A 12,451-nucleotide genomic window follows, 5' to 3' on the forward strand; every position below is an offset into this window, starting at 1 on the left:
TCATTTTCGTTCAACTATATGAAAGATACCAATAGTCCCTGACCACTACTACACTGAGGTCCAGTAAAACACACCACTAAATATATATATAGGCATCAAGAGACAGGGGAAAGAATGATGATACATTAGGTACTCGAATAGCATGATAAGTGTTGCCCTCTTGAAGGTGCACACATGGAATTGATGTTTCTAGCAAGGTTTAATAGGGTCTTTTCTATTCCCGTGTTATAGGCACAGACTAGGAAGATGGTGACCACGTGTGCATAGAGTTCTTAGACATTCCTGAAGCTTTCCCTACTTAAAGTTGACTAATCTTTGTGGAGAATCAGACTCTGCAACCTTGGCCTGAATAGTATCATGCCAAACTATCTGGAGAATTGGCCTACACTAGAAATGAATACATCCTCAGGACCATCACGAGTTTGCCATTAGACTCTCTACTTTTGTATAGTTCAGGAAAGGAAGAATGATACAATTATGAGAGTAGCTTATGTAGTAGTTTGCAGAAAAGCACACAAAAGAGTAAGTGCTATATGATACAAGGGAGCTTTGTCCTCATTTACACTGAAGCCTAGGCTCTGCTTTGATGCTTTCATGTTTGTTGGAGAAAATCCACACACCTGCTTTTGCACGTACAAGTCAATGGAGAATCAGAGCAGAGTTCCATGTGGGTCACAGTTTGGGTATCTATGACGGAAGTAAGACTGAACTGAAGTTTGCAACTAAGTGTTTTCTCTGTAATATTTCCAATATATATTTTGTATATGTGAGTGTGTCTGTGTGTATTTTTCTTTTATCCACATAAGGATTTTCTTGAAAATATTGAAGGCAGTTTACTTTCATCGGACCTCTATGAAAAATGGCTTCGTGTTCTTGACGAAGTGACAGAGAAGAAAAAAATAAATGCAGCCCAGAGGTAATGATGCAATAATTACTCTACTCTGGTCATGGCTCAGAAATACAGCCAATATACTATTAGGAATATATTGGTTTACTTCTTGCCACTTTGACCACTAAAATAACATTCAATGCCACATAGTTTCAATTCTTGTCACCCATGGAGGGCAGTTTCAGAATACAGACATGCCTTATGGCTATTATTGTACTTCTCCTGACCTTATTAACATTGACTCATTAGTCATTGTATAACTTCTGAATATATGAAACTGGTAGACAAAAGTCAGTGGCCAAAGAGATGCCAGTGCATCAACAGCCAGTGGCATAACCTAAAGTTTGTCAAACATTTAAACGGAGTGGGTTAGCTCAGAAATTGAATTCGGTAAAACATTTTTGTATACGTTCATGCCTGGAACTCTGCTACAGCAGGCTGTATACTAGATCTAGAAAGATGTTCTCTGCTCTCCATCTCTATACTTCCAGCTGCTAAGTGCAGTGACTTGCCTTATTTAAAAGTGCATCTTTCTGACTTCAGGCTTCTAGCCCAGCTGCCAAAAGTGAACGTTGTTCTCTTGCGATACCTTTTCGGAGTGCTCTACAACATTGAGCAACAATCCTCATCCAATCAGATGACAGCTTATGAATTATCAGTGTGTATAGCCCCAAGCCTTCTTTGTCCACCTAATTCCTGCAGGTTGGAATTGGAAGAGAACTTCAAAAAAAAGGTAGGGAGAGCTCTCATATGTGTCCCCTCGGGTTTATAATCCAGGCTTTGAATCTGAAATGTGTAGTAGTAAATTGGATGGATCAGTTCTGAAAAGTGCACATCTTCCTAGGCTTTCTTGGAATGGCAGGTTTGTTATGCTTCTCTGGTGGAATATGGGAAGGGGTCTTAACGTGGGAAACGCAGAGCAGTTGAGTCACTTCTTTCCCATCCAGGAGATTCAATACTAGACTGACTAAACAAAAGAGAGAGGAGTGATGTAATATGGTAGAAAAGACCTGGGCTCCAGAGTTTGACAAGCCAAGGTTCAAATCTCAGCCTGATCCTTGAGGGAGAGCTTGTAACCTTGCGCAAAGACATGGTTTCCTCATGACACAATGGTAACAACCCCCAGTTCCTGTGGTCGTTACTGGCACATCCTAGGTGGCTTGGGCACTAAGAGCACCCATGGCTCCAAACACATAGCTTTGCTCTGCAAGTTGTGGCTCATTTAGAAAAACACTTGACTACTCTTTTGCCTCCGCTACATCAGACAGAAACTAGTGAGATATTCCAAAACATCCTGATGAAGCCACACATACCTAATAAGATGACAGCTTCCCCAAGCTCATGCCAAGAGCCAGCATTATTCAAAGTAAGACATGAGAAGGGACTGCGGCTAGACAAACATGTTTTCTCCCCAGCCCTGTGAGTTTTTACTCAAAAACAAAACAAAAGAAAACTTCAAAAAAAATCCACAGGAATATCCACTTTCCAAAAAATATTTGTCCATATTTAAGAAATGGATATCATAGGATTTTGTCACTGCTTTATACATCTAAATCAGATATTTTCCTAAGTTACAACCCAATATTTTCTGGAAGCAAAATTTTAGAAAATAAGTAAACTTTTAGAAAGTGGGTTACTTTGAAAACTATCCTAGTTTTAAAGATGTAACCTTTGGTATCACAATGTTAGGTATTAAATTAGGCCACAAAGTAGGAGTTTAGCCCTCTGTCTAGTAGTATTTTAAAATCTGTACTCAAAGTACAATGGAAAGCATCACTCTATGTTATTTATTAGAGAACTTGGGTTTCTATATATTTTTATCAACTCTGAATTTTTCATAGAAGTCTTTCACAGTTTTGGTTAGATCCAAGGTTTATAAACAAAATGTGACCTATAACTCTTCCATATGAAAAAGAGCACCCCACTGTGTTCTTTTTGCATTACAGGCTTCTCTCATACAGTTTTTGATCGAAAATTGCCTGAAGATATTTGGCGAAGACATCACTTCTCTCTTGGGAGAGAATTCAAAGAGTTGTCATAACAATGGGAAGGCTGCAGGTACTGTGGATAATTTAATAGGCTTTAGGGAGACACAGGCAGCAAGGTTGCCAGGGGTCATGGCAGATACTTAGCCCTGTTCTGGAGCCCAGAGCATGCCCAGGGCAATGATTCCCAGCTGCTCCTTCTTCTGAAGGCTGGCTAGCAGGTCAAGGGAGGTTTCACACTGTTGGAGACCCAGGAAAGCATAGAAACTTCAAGACGTTTTGGCAGTATTAGGAGATAGCATGGTATGATACAGTGTTTGGGGATATTTTTAAACACAATTTTAAATGGATCCCGCATCTATATTATATTTTATATGTGGGTAAGCATATAATGCATAATTATTTATTTCTACTTATAATATATAAATGTGCTCTGGTTGAAACCATAGCACGGGGCTTTAATTCCTGCTCCATTCTCTTTTTGATCAATGGCTCTTGAGGCACCACAGGATTCCAGTGCTCTTTAAAATGAGTTGAAAATAACCAGCATCATTGAGAGAAAAGGACTTGACTTGATGTCAAACAACCTCTCCAGAGTACAAACTCCAGTGCCCCCGTTTATCATCTACATGACCTTTGACCAATTACTCTAGCTCGGTATCACTTTATTCATGCCTAAAATGTGGATAAAAATAATGCCTAAATCTTAGAAGTGTTGTCAAGATTCAATAACATAAAGGATGTAAAAACGTTTCTAAAACACAATTAATAGAACTAGGAGAAGTTCCTCTGAGCCTAGTGCAAGTATTATTGGAGCCTAGCAAATCACAGCTCCCTGGCAACACCCCATTTTTTGTAAATTGGAGTTTAGATCCAGAACCTGGAGACACATATCATCAATCCCTCCATACTTTTGACATATCTTCGTTTTACGACATAGACCTCATTGTGTTGAGGGAAGCTTTTGGATAATCCGTGTCATCAGGAATTAAGATGAGTCTAGTACCATGTCTGAGAATATGCTGGTGCAAGACAAGTGTTTGTTTTTCATGTCGTCAGTGACAGAAAATCAAACTGTTGAATCCAAGCCAGTGAGAGTGATAGTGATTTCCAGAAGAGCACAACTGCAGAATGCTACCAAGTCCCCATGTGGTCCATCCACCTACATGTCTACAGTTTAGTAAGGCACTGAAGACTGGAATCTCCATAATGACCCTTGACACTTCTTTTTCTGTATTTCCAATGAATGAGGAATGAACCCCTTCCAAGACCCAGCTATTTCCATTTAAAGTTTTTTCTTTGGTCCCATATATTCATATTGAGGAATCTTCCACAAATTATCTCTCCTTTTCACTGCCTACCATATCCTATGAACTACTTTTTGAATTGTATTGTACTGTGTTGTGTTGTATACTTTTATATGGATAATAAAAATCATTCCATAGCTCAGTACGTTAGACAACCATTTCTTTGGTTACGATTCACATAACACTTCAGTGGAGACTCATCTGAGCAGTTCTGGTCTCAGACTGGATTTGAAACCAGAGGATTACTAATCTCAGCCTGATTTGCATACAAATCCTTCTGGCTTTTAAAATCATATCTGACAGCTGAACCCACTGATCACTCCAGTAGAAAAGAAACGTCTACAGGTTCAGTGTCTCCTGTTGCATTGCAAAGACAGTAACTGATGGCAGGAAATTCTGACCTTCAATCTGATCAAGTCCCAAGGTTTAACCATCAGTCTGAACGATAGGAGCAAGAACTCATCAATGCCATGAGGACCCTCTTAGCCACATTAGAACATGGAGAGTTTTACACAATAAATGACTCAGTTTCCCTCTTCTAGCCCCTACAATGAACATGCTGTATAATGGCAATGGTGAAAATAAGGCTAAGTGAATTAAAACACACTAACCTCCCTTCTTCCTTAGATTCAGACCGGAAGACGATGAAAAGCACTGCTTTCAGAGACTCGGCCGCTTGCCAGCTCATTGGCCCATCCCAGAACAACCAGTGCACAGCTGTGCTGTCTGAAGAACCAGGAGAGCTCTTTGGAGTTTCCCTTATGGATATCTTTGATAAGGACATCTTGCCCTTACCCATACTGGTAGGTCTCAGTTTGGTCTTTTTTTTTTTTTTTTTTACCTTCCTGAGGAGAAGGACCTCGGAGAGGCCAAGTGTTCTCATGCAAACCAACCCTCAAATGGATAAATCATTAGACAGTCCTTCGCTTTGGCTGAGAAGCTTTGCTAGTGTCATTTGATTTACCTACTGCAGAGTCATTTGGCCAATACAGCAGAACAACGTTTTGTCCCTTCCACTTGTTTCCACTGAGACCCATGTAGGCCTGTTCAGATCAGTCAAAATGGACTCTGTGTGCATGAATCATCTTCACATTCTGCTGTTGTCTTCCTGAACTCACAGTAGTCTCAGGTCTCCTTCAACGGAGTCTACTTAATCTAACAACTGAAAACATCTTACCTAAGCATAAAGACTCATCCTGAGGCATATAAGAATCTGCTAATTCTAAAAGAGGATGTTAAATGACAGCCACAGAGTTTGCCCTTGTTATCTCAAATCGGTGTACTGAATTGTCAGTGTGGAAATTTCCTGAGTACCCAGGACCTCTGCAACCCTGCACTAGATTTGGGAATGTTATCCAAGGTGTGAAGAAATTGACCACGTTAGTTCCATGCTTGCTACTACCCCAGTCCTTGCATCACATCAATTTTAGGGGGTAGCTAGAACTATCATCCTCCACACTTTACAAATGAATTTGAAAGCTTTCAGTACAGTTCACATTTGCCCCAGGTCACACAAATGATCAGAAGCATAATAGGTTTCCAATCCCTTGGTCTATCAGACTCTAGCCCTTATTATCTTTCTACACTGCAGCGAGAGGACATGAAGATAGAGCAAAGGACAGTGAAAGACTCATGAAGGAAATGTAATCAGTTAATAAGAAGAGAGCATTTGAGCTTCTTTTTTTTAAGGAAGAAGGGAAATAGAGATAGTTGCAATGGAGGATACAATCACTTAAAGAAGAATCAACAAATGGGAAATGAGTATGGCAAAAAGATTTCCATACTTGGGGAAGTGCATCTATGTAAGGGAATAAGGAATCAAGACTGATTCCAGAAGGAATCAGGCGAGGATTCCACAAGGCCTTGAAACACGGGAGTTCGATTTAAAAGGGTAAATTCAATGAGAAAAAAATCTGATTAAAATAAGTGATTACAATGTTTCAGCGTATGACTGTCAGGTGGATTTTGGGTAGAAACTATAGGGAGACATTGATTAAAGAATCTAAATTGACTTTAGTCCTTCCAGCTCTAACACCGTATACCATCACATCGCCTAGCTCTTTCAAAAAGGTAGCAAGCTTTTACTCTGGGCTTGGGATATGAAATGCCATATACTCTTCTTTTTTTCTCTCAGGATATGCTGTCCTTTATCAATGAGAAAGGACCACTCACGGAAGGCATATTCAGAAAACCAGGTAGTATAAAGGCATGCAGAATCCTAAGGAAGAAACTAAATTCTGGAGACAGAGTGAGGCATTACAGCAAATCTGTTCATGTGGTAGCATTTGTTTTAAAGGTGGGGAAAGTTCTAACTTTATCCGCACATGAGTAAGTCAAGCTGTGATTGGTGTCTTTCATTATGATTGCCCAAGGAGCGACATGGGCAGAACTGATTGAGAACTTCTCAATTCGGAAAACACTTCATGAATTCAAAATTTAAGGAATCTACTGTAGGAGTTAAAAGCCCAATACATTAGAAATACTTTCTGTTTTCACCACACACCACGCCCCTGAAGACTCCATGCAAAATACTAATACTAATATGATTACTAGTAATAATAAGAAATTTCAAAATATACACTGATACATACATAATGTTTACCAAAGCAAACATCCTGCTTTTGATGGCTTCTTCACCACACTCCTAATGAAGGCAGTTTCCAAAAGAAAAATCATATTAAACATTTGAAGATAGGTATGGAAGTTCACAATAGTAAGCAAATGTTTATTTTATGAGGAATCTAAAAAAGGCTCAGTGAGGCAACCAATCATTCTTAACTATCATTGTCGCATTGTCTCCTGTTTCTTAGTGCCTTTTACTTTATAAGTCATGGAGGAAGGATTTCGCCATTTGTGTCTCCTTTCACCACATCCTAGGCATCCTTTAGTTAATGTTTGAGATGTCTATCCCACCATCCAAGGTTATAACGACATGGTAACCAGCTCTAGATACATGCCTGTTTTGATAAATCTAACTTTTGGAGTAGGTGCAAGAGACAAAAGTACTTTTGTATTCTGAAAATTCAGTAGAAGGACTCAAGAACTAGATTAATTTGGAAATTATACAGCTACATCACAGATATCCCATTCTATTGCTAAAATGGGAATGGAGAAAGAAGTGAGAACTAGAACAAAGAATTTAATCCATCTAGCTTGGCACTTGCTAACAGCTCTGAACAAAACTACGTGAAGGCAGTAATGATGACACTCTTAGAATCAAGGTCATATGTGGTCCTTCCTTGCCACATTTGGTCTTTCCTTGTCCCCCATTACTGTTTAACTACACAAAAGATACCAATAGTCTCTGACCACTACTACACTGGGCTAGAGTAAAACACACAGCAAATATATATATAGGCTTCAAGACACAAGGAAAAGAATGATAATCCATTAGGTACTTGAATACCATGGTAAGTGTTGCCCTCTTGAAGGTGCACACATGGAATTGATGTTTCTAGCAAGACTTAGTAGGGTCTTTTCTATTCCCGTGTTATAGGCACAGGCTAGGAAGATGGTGACCACGTGTGCATAGAGTTCTTAGACATTTCTAAAGCTTTCCCTACCTAAAGTTGACTAATCTTTGTGGAGGAACAGAATCTGCAACCTTGGCCTGAATAGTATCATGTCAAACTATCTGGAGAATTGACCTACACTAGAAATGGATACATCCTACACTAGAAATGAATACATCATGAGTTTGCCATTAGATTCTCTACTTTTGTATAGTTCAGGAAAGGAAGAATGATGCAATTATGAGAGTAGCTTTTGTAGTAGTTTGCAGAAAAGCACACAAAAGAGCAAGTGCCCTATGATAGAAGGGAGCTTTGTCTTCCTTTCCACTGAAGGCTAAGCTCTGCTTTGATGCTTTCATTTTTGTCAGAGAAAAGCCACACACCTGCTTTTGCACGTGCAAGTCAATGGAGGGTCAGAGCTGAGCCCCATGTGGGTCACAGTTTGGGTATCTATGAAGGAAGTAGGAATCAACTGAAGTTTTCACCTAAGTGTTTTCTCTGTGATATTTCCAATATATATTTTGTATTAAATATACATATGTGTGTGTGTGTGTTTCTGTGTATATTTGTGTGTGTGTGTGTTTTTTTTTATCCACATAAGGATTTTCTTGAAAATATCGAAGGAAGTTTACTTTCATCGGACCTCTACGAAAAATGGCTTTGTGTTCTTGACGAAGTCACTGAGAAGGAAAAAATAAATGCAGCCCGGAGGTAATGATGCAATAATTACTCTACTCTGGTCATGGCTCAGAAATACAGCCAATATACTATTAGGAAAATATTGGCTTCCTTCTTGCCACTTTGACCACTAAAATAACATTCAATGCCAAATGGTTTCTTTTTTTAATAATATATTTAATTGTTATTTATTTGTGTTCAATTTGCCAACATACAGAATAACACCCAGTGCTCATCCCATCAAGTGCCCCCCTCAGTGCCCGTCACCCATTCACCCCTACCCCCCACCCTCCTCCCCTTCCATCACCCCTAGTTCATTTCCCAGAGTTAAGAGTCTTTATGTTCTATCTCCCTTTCTGATATTTCCCACACATTTCTTCTACCTTCCCTTATATTCCCTTTCACTATTATTTATATTCCCCAAATCAATGAGAACATACAATGCCAAATGGTTTCAATTCTTCTCACCCATGGAGGCCAGTTTCAGAATACAGGCATGCCTTATGGCTATTATTGTACTTCTCCTGACCTTATTAAGTAGACTCCTTAGCCATTGTACAACTTCTCTTATATATGAAACTGGTAGACAAAAGTCAGTGGCCTAAGAGAGATGCCAGAGCATCAACAGCCTGTGGTATAACCTTCAGTTTGTCAAACATTTAACCAGAGAGAGTTAGCTCAGAAATTGAATTCGGTAAAACATATTTCTATACGTTAATGCCTGGAACTCTGCTACAGCAGGTTGTATACTGGATCTAGAGAGATGTTCTCTGCTCTCCATCTCTATACTTCAAGCTGCTAAGTGCAATGACTTGCCTTATTCAAAAGTGCATCTTTCTGATTTAGGCTTCTAACACAGCTGCCAAAAGCGAATGTTGTTCTCTTGCGATACCTTTTCGGCGTGCTCTACAACATTGAGCAACAATCCTCATCCAATCAGATGACAGCTTATGATTTATCAATGTGTATAGCTCCAAGTCTGCTTTGTCCACCCGTTTCCTGCAGCTTGGAATTGGAAGACAACTTGATTAAGAAGGTAGAGAGATCTCTCATATGTGTCCCCTGTGGTTTAGAATCCATGCTTTGAGTCTGAAATATGTAGTAGTAAATTCGAAGGAACAGTTCTGAAAAGTGCACATCTTCATTGCCTTCCTTGGAATGGCAGACTTCTTTATCCTACTCTGGTGGAATATGGGAAGGGGTGTTGTTAAATTGCGAAATGCAGAGCAGTTGAGTTGCTTCTTTCCCATCCAAGAGATTCAATACTAGACTGACTAAACAAAAGAGAGAGAAGAGTGGCATAATATGATAGAAAAGACCTGGGCTCCGGAGTTTGACAAGCCAAGGTTCAACTCTCAGCCTGATCCTTGAGGAGAGAGATTGGAACTTTGGGCAAAGCCATGGCTTCCTCATGACACCATGGTAACAAACCCCAGCTCCTGTGGTTCTTACTGGCACATCCTAGGTGACTTGGGCACTATGAGTGCCCATGGCTCCAAACACATTGGCCTTGCTCTGCAAGTTGTGGCTCTTTTAGAAAAATACTTGGCTACAGTTTTGCCTCTGCTACATCCGACAGAAACTAGTGAGATATTCCAAAACATTCTAATGAAGCCACACATACCTAATAAGATGACAGCTTTTCCCCAAGCTCATGCTGAGAGCTAGCATTCGGCAAAGCAAGACATGAGTAGGGACTGTGGTTAGACAGACAGACATGTTTCTCTCCAGACCTGTGATTTTTACTCAAAAACCAAGCAAAAGAAAACATCAAAAAAGAAAAATCCACAGGAATATCCACTTTCCAAAAAACATTCTTCCCTATTTTAGAAATGGATTTCATAGGATTTCATGTATGTTTTACACATTTTAATGAGATATTATCCTAAGTTACAACCCAATATTTTCTAGAAGCAAAATTTTACACAATAAGTAAAGTTTAAGAAGGCAGGTTACTTTGAAAGCTGTCCTAGTTTTAACGATGAAACCATTGGTATCACAATGTTAGGTATTAAACTAGGCCACAAAGTAGGAGTTTAGTCCACTGACTACTAGTATTTTAAAATCTGTACCCAAAGTACAATGGAAAGTATCACTCTAAGTTATCTTACTAGAGAACTTGGGTTTCTATATATTTTTATCAACTCTGAATTTTTCATAGAAGTCTTTCACAGTTTTGGTTAGATCCAAGGTTTATAAACAAAATGTGACCTATAACTCTTCCATATGAAAAAGAGCACCCCACTGTGTTCTTTTTGCATTACAGGCTTCTCTCATACAGTTTTTGATTGAAAATTGTCTGAAGATATTTGGCGAAGACATCACTTCTCTCTTGGGAGAGAATTCAAAGAATTGTCATTACAATGAGAAGGCTGCAGGTACTGTGGATAATTTAATAGGCTTTAGGGAGACACAGGCAGCAAGGTTGCCAGGGGTCATGGCAGATACTTAGCCCTGTTCTGGAGCCCAGAGCATGCCCAGGGCAATGATTCCCAGCTGCTCCTTCTTCTGAAGGCTGGCTAGCAGGTCAAGGGAGGTTTCACACTGTTGGAGACCCAGGAAAGCTTAGAAACTTCAAGACGTTTTGGCAGGATTAGGAGATAGCATGGTATGATACAGTGTTTGGGGATTTTTTTAAACACAATTATAAATGGATCCCACATCTATATTGTATTATATATGTAGATAAGCATATAATGCATAATTATTTATTTCTACTCTGGTTGAAACCAGAGCACGGGACTTTTATTCCTCCTCCATCCTCTTTTTGATCAGTGGCTCTTGAGGCACCATAGGATTCCAGTGCTCTTTAAAATGAGTTGAAAAGAACCAGCATCATTGAGAGAAAAGGACTTGACTTGATGTCAAACAACCTCTCCCGAATACAAACTCCAGTGCCCCCATTTATTAGCTATAGGACCTTTGGCCAATTACTCTAGCTCCGTATCACTTTATTCATGCCTAAAATGTGGATGAAAATAATGCCTAAATCTTAGAAGTATTGTCAAGATTCAATAACATAAAGGATGTAAAAACATTTCTAAAATGCAAATAATAAAACTAGGAGAATTTCCCCTCAGACTAGTGTGAGTATTATTGGAGCCTAGCTAATCACAGCTCACTGGCAACACCCCATTTTGTAAATAAAGTTTAGATTCAGAACCTGGAGACACATATCATCAATCCCTCCATAATTTTGATGTCTTCGTTTTACAACATATACTTCATTGTGTTGAGGAAATCTTTAGGGTAATCCATGTCATCAGGAATTAAGATGAGTCTAGTGCCATGTCAGAGAATATGCTGGTGCAAGACAAGTGTTTGTTTTTCATGTCCTCAGTGAGAGAAAAAAAAAACTGTTGAATCCAAGCCACTGAGAGTGATAGTGATTTCCAAAAGAGCACAACTGCAGAATGCTACCAAGTCCCCATGTGGTCCATCCACCTACATGTCTACAGTTTAGTAAGGCACTGAAGACTGGAATCTCCATAATGACACTTGACACCTCCTCTTTATTTTTCCAATGAATGAGAAATGAACCCCTTCCATGACCCAGCTATTTGCATTCAAAAGATTTTCCATGGTCCCATATATTCATATTGAGGATATCTTCCCACATATTATCTCCTCTATCTTCAATGCCGACCATATCCTATGACCTACTTTTTGAATTCTATTGTACTGTGTTGTGTTGTATAATTTTATATGGATAATGAAAATCATTCCATAGCTCAGTAGGTTAGACAACCATTTCTTTGTTTATGATTCACATAACCCTTCAGTGGAAGCTCATTTGATCAGTTCTGGTTTCAGCTGAGGTCACCTGTGCACTTACAGTTAGCCTGCAGCTCCTGTCGAGCTAACCTAGGTTTCTGTGTATTGGCGCTGGCTCTCAATTGGTCCCCATGTCTTCCATAAGGTAGCTTCTCCTCCTTTCATATGGTGGAGGAAGAGTACCCAGAGGCAAGAGGGACTTTTCAAGAGTTAATGTGGGAGAGGACTGTGCAAAGCACCACGCCAAAGGTGGTGGTTTTCAAGACGAGGAGGCATTATTTCTTGAGACCACACATCATAAAACTC

At 39.4% G+C, this 12,451-nt stretch overlaps 1 protein-coding gene across 1 annotated transcript in view; it reads left to right on the forward strand.

The window, feature by feature from the left end:
* The window catches only part of LOC140597330 (rho GTPase-activating protein 20-like), a 37,028-nt gene extending 35,367 nt beyond the window's left edge, over positions 1-1,661 (forward strand). Inside the window, exons 13-14 of the mRNA XM_072745549.1 lie at positions 807-916; positions 1,433-1,661. Coding sequence (XP_072601650.1) covers positions 807-916; positions 1,433-1,661 — 339 coding nt within the window. The remainder of the gene's footprint in view (positions 1-806; positions 917-1,432) is intronic.
* Positions 1,662-12,451: the final 10,790 nt, after the last annotated feature.

Source organism: Vulpes vulpes, unplaced genomic scaffold, assembly GCF_048418805.1.
Source record: "Vulpes vulpes isolate BD-2025 unplaced genomic scaffold, VulVul3 u000000641, whole genome shotgun sequence".
NCBI lineage: Eukaryota > Metazoa > Chordata > Mammalia > Carnivora > Canidae > Vulpes > Vulpes vulpes.